General features: G+C 48.0%; 1 protein-coding gene across 3 annotated transcripts in view; it reads left to right on the top strand.

Annotated features, from left to right (window-relative positions):
- Window positions 1-17,643, top strand: part of PARVA (parvin alpha) — a 171,804-nt gene that overhangs the window by 142,904 nt on the left and 11,257 nt on the right. For all 3 annotated transcript variants that reach the window (XM_033203788.1, XM_033203790.1, XM_033203789.1), the window contains 6 exons: window positions 1,809-1,867; window positions 4,820-4,839; window positions 6,386-6,447; window positions 7,085-7,153; window positions 10,660-10,761; window positions 11,498-11,570. In XM_033203788.1, the coding sequence (XP_033059679.1) occupies window positions 1,809-1,867; window positions 4,820-4,839; window positions 6,386-6,447; window positions 7,085-7,153; window positions 10,660-10,761; window positions 11,498-11,570 (385 nt within the window). The remainder of the gene's footprint in view (window positions 1-1,808; window positions 1,868-4,819; window positions 4,840-6,385; window positions 6,448-7,084; window positions 7,154-10,659; window positions 10,762-11,497; window positions 11,571-17,643) is intronic.

Here is a 17,643-nt window from a genome sequence, read left to right as displayed (position 1 = left end):
ACCACAGGGAGAACTCTTTAGGGAACAAATAATGGGTGGAGGTGAATCAGGATGCTTTGTGAGGGGTTATTTAACCCAGATTTCTTTTCCATTCTATGCAGAAGCATTTAATTTTGCATAAAGTTGGAGGTGAGGTTTTATCTCTGAGTGGCCGTGCAGGACAAGGACACAGATTCCATTAGCCCCACATGAAAACATTGCCTGTGTTGAAAGTGCATGTGGAAAGAAGTCCTGATTTATCTTCACCTGGTCCTCTTTAAATGATTGATTTTTTTTTTCTTTTACCTCCTTTTTTTGTTTTGATCAGTCCGTTCTTAATCTAAGCCAGATAGATTCTTGGCCTTATCCAGCTTTTCCTTTCTTCTGTAAAAGTATTTTGCAAGGATGCTGGGTTCTGTGGCTGTTTGTGGAACTTTGGGCAGGAGGCTCGAGAAGGCAGGGCTCAGGTGAGCCACCCATGTGCAGAGGCTCCTTCCTTCTTCACACTCATCTCAGCCTTGAGGAGGGTGCATTTGCTTTGTCAATGCTTGCTCTGTCACAGCATCCTCCAGGTGTCTGGTGCTGGTGGTAGAGGGACCTAGTAGGATGAATCTCCCGCCTCACACCCATCAGAAAGTCTTCCTGCACCCCAACATTACCTCCTTCATCAGCTCCCATGCCCACACAGTGCTATTTAAACCCTCCAAACTGGCACCCAGAGCTGCCCCAACTGGTGGCGGCTGCCCTCCCCCAGATGGCCTCTGGAACACATTTGTGCATCCTGCCTCTGCCTCTTGGCTGGGGCCATTCCTCCCATTGAAATAACCCCTTCTCAGTGTCCAGCTCCAGCGCCCCCTCCACTTGGAAGGTTTCTCTGACCATTTCTAGCTAAAAGTGCTTGCTCCTGGCCTGCGTTCAGGTGACCAGGAGCAAGAGGGTGACCATGTCATCTATTATTCATGACACTTTTGAGATGAAAGCAAATCTTACTAATATGCTGGGACATCAGGGGGATAAACCAGGACTGTTTTGGGGAAACCATTCAGGTGTCTGCTTCATCTACCCCGATTGACTCTAAGCTCTTCAAGGGCAGAAACTATATCATATACTCCATAGTATTTGTTCTAACTCCAGCACAGGGCCTTGTACACAGAAGGCACTGATTAATGAACTAAACAAGAAAGAGGATAAGTTGATGGGAAAAGGGTGGACAGATGATGGATGGATGGACGGATGGACAGATGGTCGGATGGATGGATGGACGGATGAGTTTCTAACATACTTAACCTTGTCTCAGAGAATAAGCTTAGTTACCTGAGTGACAACTGTACTCCTTATTTAAAAGCTCCCATACTTATCAGTTAAGGAAAAAAAAAAAACCCTCTCTCTCTAGTCTGAATTCGCTGAGTTGGCCTCAGTTCCTCCACCCAGCCCCCCAGTTAAATGTGTTTCTCAGCTTCCCTCTGTGGCCCCAGCTGGAGGGCAGACACACCCTGGCCTTCATTTCCATTTGGTTTATTGTGGATTACTCCAGGAGGCAAACAGTTTGCTTCCAGCAGAATGTCTTCCAATAAAGAAAGGAAAGATTCACCATCCAAGAAACAGCCTACTTGTTTGGACTAAACACTAATTGCACTTGCGTCCAAGTGGTTCAGTCCAGTCCCAGAAAATCAGGACCTCCTTTCACTTCCAGCATTATCTTATCTCGGGTACATTTCTTAAACACCAGTAACTTTCTCAATGTCAGGAATGCTCATCAGTGTTTCTGTATTTTTCTAAAGCATAGTTTTCTCTTCTCCTCCCAACCCCTTTCCCCACCCCCATTTCAGAAACGAGAAGGAATCCTCCAGTCTCGGCAAATCCAAGAGGAAATAACTGGTAACACAGAGTATGTCAACACCATTGTTGCCAGCGATTCTGTAATGGAACACAGATGTTTCTCCGAAATTCATCCATTTGCTGATATTTAGTTTTCATTTATTGGGATTGCAGGAGGGATTAGACTTCAGCCAATGATTATAGTTTAGCCTTTTCCATGCATTCAAAACATGCCTCTCAATGCTTAAGGTACAAACTTGGGTGGGGAAGTGGGGAGAGGGAATTAGCAGTGATTGAAAAATTCTAATTTTGTGCCACTCCAGGAAAAAGTGTGCCCAAAAAAAGCCAACCCAGCATGAAATCGTCATGCCATAAACACTGCGTTGAATTTAAATTGTTAACCTTCAAAAGGACGTTTTTCTTCCTTTTTTGAATCGATTTATTTGGTCACGTGCCATGACCCAGAAACCCTGTCTGCCTTAGAGTTGTCTTTTGGTTTAGGGTGGTTTTTTTCCCCATTTATTTTTAGAAATTGGGATATTAGAACCTATCAAAAGTTTGCCCTGGGGAACAGGAGTTTTGTCCTCAAGCAGAAAAAAATGGATAGTGTGAGGTAAGTTTGTGATCACAAGAACTGAGCCCTGGCCCATGCAAAGCCAGGCAGTTAGCTTTCAGCACCCCTGCTCCCCAGACTTTTCTCTGAGGCCCCCTTCAACAAGAGCAGCATAGTGCAAAGAGCAGAGGCTACAAAGCCAACCCAACTTGAGTTCAAATCCAGGCTCTGCCACTTGCTCGCCAGCTGAGTCCCTTAACCTCTCTGACCTCAGTTTCCCCACCCAGAGAGGTAGGGAGGATTTATTGTGGTCACAGCTGTGACTTTGTTCCTTTGCCCTCTGAAGCTGCTGTTCCAGCTTTTCTCCAGCACAACTCCCAAGCCCATCCAGTCTCTAGGAGGTTCCCGCCCTCTCCGCAGCCATGGCTGCCACAGGAGTCCGGGGCACTGCCCATCTAGATCACATTGTGTACATGGCTTAACAAGGACTAAGACGCGTGGGCATTCCAGGCCAAGACTAGGGGCAAGAGATGTAGGGTGGCCTTTCCCAAGATGCCGTGTTTATGGCCGATGGAGACCCCATCAAGCAGCCTCCGTATCACCTCAGAGGCCAGTCTTGGTAGCTGAAGGGTCAGCTGATCTATAGGGCATACCTTGGCCTTGGTTCTGTGAGGGATGGGAGGAGCCAGGCCTGCTGGGAAAGGAGAATTCCTCACTGTCCCACCACCCACCACCCCTCCCCCATGCTGGGCTTGCCTGTGGCCACTATTTCACCTCTGGGAAAGAAGACAACAGAGCAGAGAGGAGCATGGCCTGGGAGAAACTCCCGAACCAGGGAGTGTGAAGTTTCAGATTATTGAACAATCTCTCAGATGCATGTTATGCTTTCTATGGCCCCTCTCTCTGCCCCAAAGACATAAACATGGAAGCAATGTCCTAATAATGACAACACAGTACAATTTCTGGGGCACTTTCCTATCTATTGATGTTCATAGTAAACACATGAAGCCATGATTACACCCACTAAAACCCTACAGCCCAAGGGTGAGGAAGGAGACTGTGCCCTTGGTTTATCCAGCACTTAACTCCAAGTTCATTCTTCTTTCCAGTGCACTGCTTGCATGTGCTCACTTAGTGGGTGACAGGTGTGCAGATGGATAAACCAATATAATAATCATTATGAGAACCAAAAGTGTATTTGGAAAAAAGTGTTTTCAGCATTTACTACATACTAGGAATTATGCTACAATATTTCTAGATATTAAGTCATTTAATAATCACAACATCCGATTGAAGTATTTACCATAATTATCTTCATTTTAGAGATGAGAGACCTGGTGCCCAGAAAGGTTCATTAGCTTGCCCAAGGTCACTGTATGAGTTTGTTTTCATGCTGCTGATAAAGACATACCTGAAACGGGGAATGAAAAAGGGTTTAATTGGACTTACAGTTCCACGTGGCTGGAGAGGCCTCAGAATCATGGCAGGAGGCAAAAGGCTCTTCTTACATGGTGGTGGCAAGGGAAAATGAGGAAGAAGCAAAAGAGGAAACCCTGATATAAACCCATCAGATCTCATGAGAATTATTCATTATCACGAGAATAGCATGGGAAAGACCAGTTTCAATTAGTCTTTTCATGATTCAATTACTTCTTGTTGGGGTCCGCGTGTTTCCTAAACAAAGGAATGAACACACAGGACAACACAAGACAAGACAAACACGCGGACCCCAACACTTCCCCCTAGGTCCCTCCCACAACACGTGGGAATTCTGGGAGATACAGTTCAGGTTGAGATTTGGGTAGGGACACAGCCAAACCATATCAGTCACACAGCAAAAAAATCACTCAATCACTCAGTGCAATTTGAACCTCAATGATCTGTCTTTAAAGCTTGTGCTCTTGATACTATGCTGCTTCTCTGCTATGAGTGTGGTTCCAGTTCCTGCACTCTTTGAGAAAACCTACCCTGGGTCAGTGGCAGGTGCATCTTGGTGGGTACTACAGGATGGACAGGAGAGAGACAAAGCTGACCTGCCCACAGCAACCTAGGCAGTAAAATTCTACATTGAGGGGTTGCCTGAGCTCACTCGTAAGAATTCTAAGATTTTCTGGTTGGAAATCTTCAGCCCCCTGAGTCCGATATTCTTTAACTGCAAGCAATAATATGATTTTACTTAAGGCAAAAAGTAATCCTTTGGGCATCACTGTGCCAGATTTTGCATTACACCACTATATCCGTGTAACGGGGAAAAAATGGGTGGTAATGTGGTAAAGTGTCAATAATTGGAGGCCGTGCAGAATAAAATGTCAATGGAAGGAGGCTTTTTGAGTTCCTCAACCAAGGGCAGGTGGGTGGCAGGCAGCATGGGGTGGGCTTCCAGCAGTGATGGAGTGTCCTTTCAGAGGATTGGCCTCTTATAAGGGACAAGAAAACAGTCACACTATTTTTTTCCTCTTTTTCCTCCAGGGCTCTTTCCGGGAGGCATGGTAAGTCGCATAAGAATGTCCCCTGGCACTGGTGGCTGCACTGGGGCTTTAGTTAATTCTGCAGCAGCTGGGAAGAACAGGCCCTCAGCTTGCCACCTGGATATATGTCTGCACCAGCCTGGGTGACATGGCCAGTTGGGTTGGGAGGGACAGCTTACTGGTGGGAAGAAGACTACCTACACCTGTGCAGTCGTCTTGAAATTTATCAGGCCATTGACCTTGCCATTTATGAAGCACTTTTGTAGCTATTGTTGTTCACAGTAAACATATGAAGCCACGATTATACCCCCTGAGACCCCACAGCCCAAGGGTGAGGAAGGAGATTATGATCTTGGTTTATCCAGCACTTAACTCCAAGTTTATTATTCTTTCCAGTACACTACTTGCAAGTGCTTATTTAGTGAATGATAGGTGTGCAGATGGATAAACCGATATAATAATCATAAAGAGAACCAAAAGTGTCCTCAGAAAAAAAAAGGTTTTGAGCATTTACTATGTCCTAGGAAGTATGCTAAAATATTTCTAGATGTTAAATCATCTAATGCTTATAACATCCCACTGAAATATTTACTGTAATTATCCTCATTTTAGAGATGAGAGACCTGGAGCCCAGAAAGATTCATTAGCTTGCCCAAGGCTTCTGGATGGGTCCTGGGCATTTTCAGGGCAGTTTTGCACTAATTGTCTCGTGCAAATAAAGGAAGACATGCACGAACACAGGGACTGTCTCCTTTCCCCACTCTGTCCTTCTAGAGACTGTCTTCTCTTCCTTCCCTCATTGCAGCTCCTAACACAGAGGCTGCAGCAAGGAGAATCCCTGCAGGGAGCATGGCTTTGCTATTTTCTATGATCCTGATATTTACTGTGGGTCATATTTTGAAATAACCATGCGAAAAATTATTCCCTTCAGGAGACCATGTCAGAGTTTACAGAGCACGCGCATGCTTGTTCTCACCCTTCATCCTCATGACAAACCTAAGGGAGGGTTATTTTTAAAATAACATTCTATAGAAGAGGAAACTAAGGCACAAAGAGTTGAAGTGGCCTAGATCACTTAAGAGGGAGAGCTCATATCCCATCCTGGAGCTCCCTGGCTCCCAGCCCTCTTCTTTGTGCCCTCTGCCAGCTTGTTTGTCATGGGTCTCCTGTTTTTGAAAATTGGGGGGTGAAATGATTTAATATTTGGATAACATTCCCCCTCTACTGAGGTTCAGAAACACCTGAACAATCGCAGAATCAGGGTATAATGGAACACAGTGAAGGGAAATGAATAATCCCGGGTCACACTGCCTAAGAGAGCCCTGAGTCTGCTCCAACCCAATAATGTACTTGTGCATGGACACAGACACAGGCTCCCAGGGTGAGAATCCCCCCCAAATCTTAGCCCCAAGTCACATTCCAGAGTTCCCAGCAGTCTATACCCCAGAGGCTTCCCATCGGTCGTTGACCTTGTGACCTTGAGAGGCATGTAGCTCTGGGGCCCGAGGTGGTCTTCCCTGCGAGGAACTGGCTCTTAGGCTCCATGTTGTGTTTCCCTCTTTTTCAGAACGTGATGCCTTTGACACCTTGTTCGACCACGCCCCAGACAAGCTGAATGTGGTGAAAAAGGTGGGAAAGGGGTGTCTAGGACAGAGAGAGGGAAGCGAGATGCAGCAGGACATTGGGAAAACCCATCCCTGCAGCTCGGGAGCTTCCTGCTGGAACTGGTGGCATCACCTAATCTCTGCACACACACGGCTTTCCCCCTTGTCATCCATGTACCTGTCTGTTCCTTACTGAATGTTGTACCCGGGCTTTTTCCTCTCCATCAGCATGAGCAGCCTGTCTTCCCATCCAGGCTAACCCCAGCAATCCCAGTCCTCCCCGCTCCTCACAGAATTCCCTGTCTCACTGGCCTAGGCACCTGTGCCGAAGAAAGGACAGGATGGAGAGACCCAGTGGAATCCTTTTATCTCAGTTCCCCACTCAGACACTCCACCTGTCATTCTGCCTCTTGGGACCTCCTTGTTCCTTACACACCCTGAGTTGTATGGGACTGCAAGACCTAGAGCCTGTGGCCCTCCCTGTGCACTCAAGGGCCTTTGCAGAGAGACCTTCTGGGCCCGGGGCTCTTGGCTGGGCCTGATCCCGTGCTTTCACCCTCACCCTCACCCTCGCCCTCACCCTCACGGGAGTCACGGGGCAGCCGCGGGCTCCTGCACCAGTGCAAATCCCCAGCTCTGGGGCTGCTTTGCTTCTCTTTTAGACACTCATCACTTTCGTGAACAAGCACCTGAATAAACTGAACCTGGAGGTCACAGAACTGGAAACCCAGGTGGGTGACAGACTCCAGCACAGGTGGAGGCAGGGCCCTGCCCTACAGCCCCTGTTCCAAGTGGTCCACCACATATGGCCAGGAGGGCTTTCCCAGCTGTGGGGGATGAGGGCATGGGAATCTGTCCTACTCTGAGGGGTGGACTGAATCTCTGTGGATTTTTTTCCAAATTTTTATTGTGAAAAGTTACAAGAATGAATACTCATATACCCTTCACCTGGATGCACCGATTGTTAGTATTTGGCCACACCTTTCTCTGCACCCCTAAATGCTTGAGCATATGTCTCTCAAGAACAAGCACATTCTCTTAGATAGCCACAATACGGTTATCAAAGACAGGCCGTTTTAACATAATACAATACATTAATCTGTTTAGATTGAATCATATGAAATTGCTGACATTCGACTTTTTTTTGGTTTTTGTTTTGTTTTATTTTGTTTTTTGAGATAGAGTTTTGCTCTTGTTGCCCAGGCTGGAGTGCAGTGGCAAGATCTTGGCTCACTGCAACCTCTGCCTCCCAGGTTCAAGCGATTCTCCTATCTCAGCCTCTCAAGTAGCTGGGATTACAGGCATGCGCCACCATGCCCGGCTAATTTTTTGTATTTAGTAGAGAGGAGATTTCACCGTGTTGGTCAGGCTGGTCTCGAACTTCTGACCTCAGGTGATCCACCCACCTTGGCCTCCCCAAGTGCCGGGATTATCCGCATGAGCCATCGCGACCAACCGACTGTTTTTAACCTACTAAAATGGCAACATCGTGTGGTTGGAAAAGACACTGTTTAGATTTTGCCACTTGTCCAGTTTGCTCACATGCTGCATTTACTTGTCACGTCTCTTTAGTCTCTTTTTAACATAGAACAACTCCTTGGCCTTTCTTGTCGTGGCGTTGACACTTGTTGAAGCGTTCAGGCCAGCTGGTTTATAGACTGTCTTTTCCCCGCATATTAGATTCAGGTCATCATTTTCATTAACAGCACTCCCCAAGGAAGGCTGTGTTCTTCCTGCCACATCCCAGGAGGAGGCACTCTGTCCATTAGCCCATTATTTGGTTAGGGTGGTATTCACCAGATTTCCCTATTATAAAGTTATTTTTCCCCTCTTTATACTTAACTAATCTTTATTGGGGAGATACTTTGAGTGAGATGAATCCTGTTTCCCCACCTCCTTTCATTCTTGGTGACCTTCTGCCTTGTGCTTCTCTTTCAATCATCTGGGTACCTCCTTTTATTTTAAAGGCAAATGCCAGTCTGTTGCTGAGCTCCACCTGAGTGTGTCTAGACTGTGTGAAATGAGCTTCATATACTCTTGTAGGAAGTAAGGAACGTTCTGGAAAAGTGACGCTTCGTTTAGTGAGCTAGAATGGGCCCTGGAATGATTAGCTCGTTTTTAAAGGGCAGGGAGTGCTATGACAGAGGTCACTGCCAAGCACTTTGGGTTTCTGCAGTTTTATCTGCTATTCCTACCAAGTTAGTGGAACCAGCCATGGGAGGTGAGGAGCAGTCTAAGTCTGGCATTCAGAGCTGTGAATGACCCCAACCCTAACCCAAGGTCACCCCTGAGCTCACAGATTGGATTCTTTTACTCCTAACTCCTCCTCACTACAGCTCGAAGAAAGCTCAGCTCCCACCAGAAGAGCCTTGATTTTGACAGACTCTGGGGTCTGCTCTCCCATGTCCACCTAGGGTGAGTCATGCTCAGGCCGTTCCCACCTGAGTTGTAGGCCTGATGGATGGAAGCTAGGAGGAACTACCCTTTTGTTTTTGAGACAGGGTCTTACTCCCATCGTGCAGGCTAAAGTACAGTGGCACGATCACAGCTTACTGCATCCTCAACTTCCCAGGCTCAGGTGATCCTCCCACCCCAGTCTCCTGAGCAGCTGGGACTGCAGACATGCACCACCATAACCGGTTAAATTTTTTGTATTTTTAGTAGAGACAGGGTTTCACCATGTTGTCCAGGCCAGTCTTGAACTCCTGAGCTCAAGCGATCCGCCCGCCTCAGCCTCCCAAAGTGCTGCGATTACAGGCATGAGCCACCACACTTGGCCAGGAGCTGCCTTTAAGGCAAGCCCAAGCTCAGGGTCTTATGCCCTTAATGAAGGCTGAGCCACAGGCCGGCCAGCTGGCTACCTGGAAAGCTCTCTGAGCAGACTCTGGGTTCCTAAGGTGATTCCAAGAAATTTGGCCTCTGTGAACCCTAGTAGCTATTTACACTTATAAATATTTGGTGGCCCAGCCTCCTTTGAAAGGGTTCTAGAATGTCGGATGTGCATCTGACCTCTATGTCTTTGCTAGGCCATCCCCCACACCTGGAACCACTGCTCCTCCAAAGGTCCATCATCCCTGGCCTCCATGGCCTCCACAAGCCTGTCCTGAGTGCTCAGCATATGCTCACTTCACCCCGCCCTGAGCAGAAGACCAGCAGCCTCCACACTTAGCCGAGGGACTCTCCTGTCCCTTGGGCCTGGTTTCCCAACCATTCTGGCCTCTTCTGCCTAGGAAGGGACGGGCTGTAAGCCTCTTGCCAGGGCCCTCAGCAGATAGTTCTACTTTTGCCAGGAAGAGCCAGTAAGTCATGTCCTGACTGCTTTGTTGTTTTCCCAGACAGTAATAGCAATATTTAATATTTATTCAATGCTACATGCCCAGTTTACAGGCCCTCTCTGCATATTAACTGGCTTAGTCCTCACGATAACTCTGTGACGTAGATACTATACTATTACCATCCCCGTTTCACAGATAAGACATATGAGTACAGAGAAGTGACATAACTTGCCCAAGGCACATACCTAGTAGGTGAGAGAGCTGGAATTTGCACTGGGGAGACCTGGCCCCAGAGCCCACATTCATAACAGCTGCACTCTGCTGCTGTAATACTGAAGAGAGATGGGAGAAAGAAGAATGCCCAGGCCTGTGTGACACTAGTCCTTTCTCTGTTCAGAAAGCATAGATCACCCCAGGAGCCTCATGCCATTCACCTTGGACATCGCCTCTCCCTCCTGCCTCTGCCCCACTCTAGCCAATCCTGCTCATCCTCAGCTCTCCACTCAGGCGCCGTCCTCTCCAGAAGACTCCTCTGATGCCTTCAGTGCTTATGGGCGACCTTTCAACCTCACTCAGGCCAGCGAACTTCCTTCCATCAGAGCAGCTGTGCCTTGTCCCCACACCAGTTTCCCTATTAGACTGTGCACTCCTCCAGGGCAGGAGCCACACTGATCCCCCACACTCTGGTCCCCATGCCTAGACCAGGAGTTGGTACACAGCCTCTGTTCAGTAAATGCTGGGTCAGCTGAGATCAGGGCCTGGGCTTGTGGCTCCTGTGCTGGGCCAGTCAGACATGGGGCAGAGCAGACCTCCTTGTCTCGGGCCACTGCCCCTACCCCCCAGCTAGCAGCCTGCCTGGGGTGGTAGGCTTCAGGTGGCATAGCACAGACATTGATGGGCCTCCTGGATAGGGACTGGCTGGGAGGCTTAGGGGCCAGTGCATCACCTGGCTCTTCCTCCAGTTTGCAGATGGGGTGTACCTGGTGCTGCTCATGGGGCTCCTGGAGGGCTACTTTGTGCCCCTGCACAGCTTCTTCCTGACCCCAGACAGCTTTGAACAGAAGGTAAGGAGAAGGCACATCAGGGAGGCCCCCTAACCCACACCCCCCGACTCATCTGCCCACACCCACGCTGGGGCTATCCAGAAAAAAGGCAGAAGCCTCCCCTGTGCCCAAGGTCTTCAGTGCCTGGAGGTGGGGCCCATTATAAGAGCTGAGCTAGGAAGGAGCTACCTGCAGACCACTGGGCATCCCTGACTGCCTTTCCCTTCCCCTGAAGTCTGGCCCTGGTCCCCTGCCCTGTGTTCCTGTCAAGTGTCCCAGCCCAGCCTCCTGTCGCCCCAGAGGTGACAAGGAAAGTGACTGTGAAGCTGGTCAGACCTGAGCTCATGCTTAGCCTGGTTCTGATGGCCTCTCGTAGGCTGCCACATCCTGCTCGCTATACAAAGGCATTTCGTCCACAGCAGAAAGCCTGCTCTGCCTGTTGAACATGTCCTGCCATCTGATTCTTCCAAACATGTGCACTGACACCCCCAGTTTGAAGTCCTGGCAGTTTACACAGGAACACAGTAGGATATGAAGGGAGTTTTGTGCTTCTCCAGGAGTGCTTCTCCTACAGCAAGTTAGGATCAGCTAGCTCACACTCCAGGTGGTCTGCCCATTTTGGTAGCCATATTTCTTCTTGAAATTAGTTCAGCCTCTGCCCCTCTGGCTACAGTGCTGGCCTCCTTCACTTCCCAGGGCCAGGTCCCGGGGCTCCTGGGTGTGCAATGGTACATGCTGTCTGCATCTCTCTTGCCAGGTCTTGAATGTCTCCTTTGCCTTTGAACTCATGCAAGACGGAGGGTTGGAAAAGCCAAAACCGCGACCAGAAGGTACTTTGCTCTTTCCTGGGTTTGTGACAACAGAGACCCTCTCCCTGCACATGGGTACTCAGATTTTGTAGCAGAGGGAAGCATTTTCTGAAGTCTTCATTGCTGGGGAAGGTGGGACTCGGTGCAGCTGCTCAGTCCCAGAGACCCTTTGTGAGCTGCCAGCTGCACAGCCAGGGGAAGAAAAGAATCTAAAATCCCACACATGCCATGCATGGGATTGCGGGGATCAGGGCCCGAGCAGAAGAGCTGCTGCAGGAACTGTCCTGTGCCCAATTTCCAGGTTTTTCTGTCCCTGCACAGGGTGCTGACCTGCCAAAGAGCTGTGTCTCTGCAAGTCGGGGTGAAGGTGCAGTGCAGACAGTTCTGGGCTGAGCAGAACTACTTCTGTCTGACAGATGCGGAGCTCTGCCTGCTCAGACTCTGCCTGAGGACAGGGCATGATTTGTGGGGTTTGGGTTGTAGATATAAGACTGGGGGGAAATGCAGAAGGAACAAGCGCTCCTGCAGCCCTTGCATACTCATGCTAGGAGTGCACACATGCATTCGTGAGCAGAGGAGGCACAATTCTCTTAGCAGTCTTCTTGGTACAGATGTTCGCTTTCTGCCCCTTACTGACTGAAGTATTCCATTTCACCAGAGCTGGTGAGTCACCACTGTGTTGCAAATAATCTGCATATGTCCCCTGGGAACATTGAGAATGCCATTTGTGGCAAAAGGTTGCTTGCACTTTTCTGGTAGTTTACAGGCAAGTAGATGAGTAGGGATGGTGGGCTTTCATGCCCCCTTGCTGCCTCTGCTCTGAACTCCTCTATCCAAACCCCCACCTAGTGGGGGCCATGCCCTGGTCTAGTGGGCTTGAGACCCTGTAGATCATGATATAACGAGAGGGGTAAGACCTTCCTGAACCTCAAGGCATGTGCAGCCAACCAGGGAAGAGACAAGTTGCAGCCAGTTAGCAAAATGAAATGACAGTCATGGGAACTGTTACGAAAGAGGTACAAGGAAGAGGCTGTGAGGACTGAGGAGGTGATACCACTTCTGTCTTGGGGGAGGAACACTTTGGTGGAGATGGTGACAGTGGGGCTAAACCATAAGGACCAGGTAGGGCTTTGGTGTATGGAGACTAGGAGAGAAATACGTGCATGCCAGACAAATTGACAGCGTGAGCAAAAGTCCCCCCTGCAGAAGAATGAGGACCCTGTCTCATGACTCCTTCCAGACTTGTTATCTATTGACTCTGGCCAACAAAGGTCAACTCCTGTTCTCATTTATTACCACCTTGTCCTAAGCTCCTGGTCAACTGAGAACCGGGGGAGGACCTCTGGCAAGGCTGGTGTACCCCTGGGGCTCTCTCTTTGGCAAGGCCACTCCAGCCTTCCTAATGGCATTAGGAATGGACTCTTTTTGTTCTGTGGGCAGATGATGAGCGCCCTGCTTCTGGGAGGACAGACACAGTGGGAACGTTCCGGCTATCATTTTGCTTCCATTTTCTTGAACTGCTTAATATGAAACTTCCTGGTTACAGATTGGAAGTACTTCTGATATTTTAGAATTGGGATATTTCTTTCCCTTGGAACAGATAATTTTCCCAATATAAATCAATCTATAGGAATATTTTAGAATATAGGTGATATTTTTATGCAATTATTAAGTTGCTGAATATGAAACTAACTGACCGATGTGGATGGAAAAACACATGTTTTATTTGTTATGACACAGGGCATTATGCCCATGCTGCAAATTTCCAGTACGTAAAGGGGAATGGAGATAGCATTTTATGAAATTATACGTTGTGAGAAGTGAATCCCAGCATTCCCTCTGCCTTTTATGCTTCTACCTGGAAAGTGAGATTTGGAAGTAAACAATGTAGACATTTCAAAGGGTGCCAATGTGGATAATTCTTTGAGGGCATTTCAAAATCAAACTGGTTGTGATGGAGGCATTTTTCATGGCAAAATGTTTTTAAGGTCAGAAAAATGCATTCTCCACTGTGCTGTTTAACACTTAAAGCTCTGTTGTGCCTTGAAATCCCCTAGAAACTGGGTTGGTATCTGAGATGACTTGCTGCCCAGGCTTCATGACCGTTTAGTACCTCAGTTAGTGTAAGCCAAGGGTTAGCATCAAGTTCATAACCAGTGGAGCACTTGAAATAATGGCCAGGTGTGGAAGCTCACACCTGTAATCTTAACACTTTGGGAGGCCAAGGTGGGCAGACGGCTTGAGCTCAGGAATTTGAGACCAGCCTGGGCAACATAGTGAGACCCCATCTGTACAAAAAATACAAAAAAATTAGCCAGGTGTGGTGGCTAATTTTCCACCTCAGGAGGCTGAGGTGGAAGGGATCGCTTGAGCCTGGGAGGCAGAAGTTGCAGTGAGCCGAGATGGCACCACTGCACTCCAGCCTGGGCAACAAAGTGAGACCCTGTCTCAAAGGAAAGAAAAAGAAATATTGTCATGCAGCTGGCAGCTTTTTATTTAGGGCATTGTGCCACATGTCTTCAAATGCACATGTCCACCCTGTTATCACCCTTCAAGTAGACTCATCATCAATTATGGTTAAGACTCCAGAATAACAGGCAGGCAGGGACTCAGAAGACATCTAGTACCAGGCAGGGTTGAAGTCTGTAGGACTGAATATCTAAAATGTAAGGAGTCTCTGGCCGGGCGTGGTGGCTCAAGCCTGTAATCCCAGCACTTTGGGAGGCCGAGACGGGTGGATCACGAGGTCAGGAGATCGACACCATCCTGACTAACACGGTGAAACCCCGTCTCTACTAAAAAATACAAAAACAAAAACTGGCCAGGCGAGGTGGTGGGCGCCTGTAGTCCCAGCTACTCGGGAGGCTGAGGCAGGAGAATGGCATAAACCCGGGAGGCGGAGCTTGCAGTGAGCTGAGATCAAGCCACTGTACTCCAGCCTGGGCAACAGAGCGAGACTCCGTCTCAAAAATAAATAAATAAATAAATAAAATAAACAAATAAAATAAAGTGTAAGGAGTCTCATACCTGGGACCAGATGGCAAGCAATGCTGAAAAAACAAGCAGGTGATGGCAGCTTAGTTCCAGGTGATCACTTCATTCAGGGAAGACTTGGTCAGTGGCTGATAATATGGAAAATGTTCAACTCCCCCATTCCCCTAGGAGATAGTGTACAGAAGCCAACATTTAAAACTCTCATCATACCAAGTGTTAGCAAGGATGTGGAGCAACAGAAACTGCTGGTGTTCTAAATTGCCAGAACCATTTTATTTTTATTCAGTCCTTATTTAGCTGAAAGTAGAAAACAGTTTGTTCTCATCTAACATAGTTGGAGATTTGTAATACGCTGTAAAATAATGTGGTAGACACCACCTGCCAAAATAATGTGGTCCCCAGCCCTGGACATCCAGGCCCTAATCCTCAGTACCTGTTCACGTGTTATCTTACATGGCAAAAGGGACTTTGCAGATGTTATTAAATTTAGGGGCTTGAGATGATGACATTATCTAGGTGGTCCCAATGTCATCACAGGGATCCTTATTATAAGTGGAAGAGGGAGGCAGAAGTGTGAGGGTGATGTAGCATAAGAAAGGCTCACCCAACCATTGCTGGCTTTGGGGATGGAAGAGGGCTCTAAGCCAGAGAATGCAAGCAACCCCAGAGGGTTAGAACACGAGTAACTGCCTTATGGCCACCTAACTTATTCCATCCCCCACTTGGAAAGAACAAGTGTAAGGATCTCCATTAGAGCCTCCAGAAAAAAATGCAGCTGCGCTGACACTGTGATTTTATCTCAGTGAGACGGATTTGGGGCTTTTGATTTCTAGAATTCAGAGATAATAAATTTGTGTTGTTTTTAGGCCACCAAATGTGTGCTAATTTACTACAGCAGTAATAGGAAGTTAGCATACTCCTTGACCTAGCAATTCCACTCATAGGTATGCATGTCCATACACCAGGAGACAAGCCCAAGAATACCTGTGATAGCATAGGCTGGAGTGTACATCCCAGTAGACTGGCTACATAAATTGGAACATATTCATATCACGGATTATAATACAACCATGACAATAAAAAGACTGAACCGAGAAGTCAGGGGAGGAACTTCTAGTTACTGTAGCATGAAGAGATCAGTGACTATTCTCTGCTAAAGAGTAAGTGTAAAACTGGACAAAATGATCAAAAACAATGATTTTGAAGCACCAAAAATCTACCAGAGGTAGACAACAAATCAAGAAGCTTTATTCTTTTTTTTCTTGAGACGGAGTTTCGCTCTCCAGGCTGGAGTGCAATGGCACAGTCTTGGCTCACTGGAATTTCCCTCCCAGGTTCATGAGATTCTCCTACCTCAGCCTCCCAAGTAGCTGGGATTACAGGCTGCCACCATCACACCCAGCTAATTTTTGTATTTTTATTAGAGATGGGGTTTTGCCATGTTGGCCAGGCTGGTCTTGAACTCCTGACCTCAGGTAATCCTCCTACCTCCCAAAGTGCTGGGATTACAGACGTGAGCCACCCTGCCCGGCCAAGAAGCTTTATTCTTGAATAATTATAGAATTATAGTTAGATAATTATAGCTATACCTCAATAAAACTGTTAAAAAACAGACAGCTCATGCAACAGCATAGATGAATCCTGTGAAATATAAAAAGAGGCAACTTTCGAATCTACTGTTGAAGGGCACATATGTTGATGCTAGGACTGGTAAGAAAAGCAAGGAAGTAATCGTAAGCGTCAGCATAGTAGTTATATTTGGGGAATGAGAGAGGGAATGTAGAAGGGGACGGGATCCTCCTAGGGTACTGACAATGTTCTATTTTTGACATGGGCAGGAGTTCATTTTCAAATATTTAAAACAGTACATATATGTTGCATGGGTTTTTTTCTGGATGTATGTCATATTTTAAAAAAGAAATTTAGGCCGGGCGCGGTGGCTCACGCCTGTAATCCCAGCACTTTGGGAGGCCGAGACGGGTGGATCACGAGGTCAGGAGATCGAGACCATCCTGGGTAACACAGTGAAACCCCGTCTCTACTGAAAAATACAAAACACTAGCCGGGCGAGGTGGTGGGCGCCTGTAGTCCCAACTAATCAGGAGGCTGAGGCAGGAGAATGGCGTAAACCCGGGAAGCAGAGCTTGCAGTGAGCTGAGATCCGGCCACTGCACTCCAGCCTGGGCGACAGAGCGAGACTCCGTCTCGGGGGGAAAAAAAAAAAAAATTTAATGACTTAAAAGTTTTTAAAAATAAATGAAGCAAATGGCAAACTACCCCTAGATAGGGCAGTAGGAGCACCAAAAGGAGCATCTGTACAGCACGGATCCTGCCCCAGTGGGGAATAGAGAGCAGGCAGAGATGTGAGGCAGGATGAGACAGAGGCACTGGGAAATCGGCTGGGGGCTAGAGCATAAGTAACCACCTACCGGCCACCTGATTCCAGCCCCCACCAGCTGCCAGCCCTGAGCCAGCAAGGGCCTCCCACCTTGGTCAAGGGATTCAGAGACCCTGGGGGAAAGCTTCAGAGAAGGGCCTTCAGCAGTGCCTTGGGATGAAGGAAACTGTGGTGTCACAAATGGCCACAGAGGGCCTTGTCCCTTTGTGCAAAACGTTTCTGCTGGGAAGCGAGTTCCTCTCCTTCCTTTGGCCTCTGCATCCTTTAGAGAATCATGAACTCATTTTGGATGGTCCTCTCCTGATGGAAAGAGTTACTAATACCTCTGGGGGGGAGGAGCAAACAATGAGCCCTTTCCCCTTGGCCAGAAGCTGTTTTATCTCTACAGCCGCCTCTTCCTTGGCCTCAGGCTGCCAGACAGCCTCCATTCTGGTGTATCTGACCAGGAGCCCCATAGTCCTGGCCGTCTGCCTCCAGAGAGGGGCCCTGGGCCAGCACACAGGGGCTATCAGAACTGAACTGAGTTGCTAATCACATAATTTATGAGATCAGGGCTTTGAAGTGGCTCTGTTTATATGGCATGGAGTTACAATATATTCCCAGGAATCCACAGCCCTTCTCCTGACTGAGATAGTCCAGTCTTCTGCTGGCTTGCTAGTCTGCCTGGGACTACCTGGGGGCCCAGGTCTTAGCTTTCTTGAT

Source organism: Trachypithecus francoisi, unplaced genomic scaffold, assembly GCF_009764315.1.
Source record: "Trachypithecus francoisi isolate TF-2019V2 unplaced genomic scaffold, Tfra_2.0 Lachesis_group8, whole genome shotgun sequence".
Taxonomy (NCBI): domain Eukaryota; kingdom Metazoa; phylum Chordata; class Mammalia; order Primates; family Cercopithecidae; genus Trachypithecus; species Trachypithecus francoisi.
Note: the sequence above shows the minus strand (reverse complement) of the source record. Positions and strands in the feature narration are given on the sequence as shown.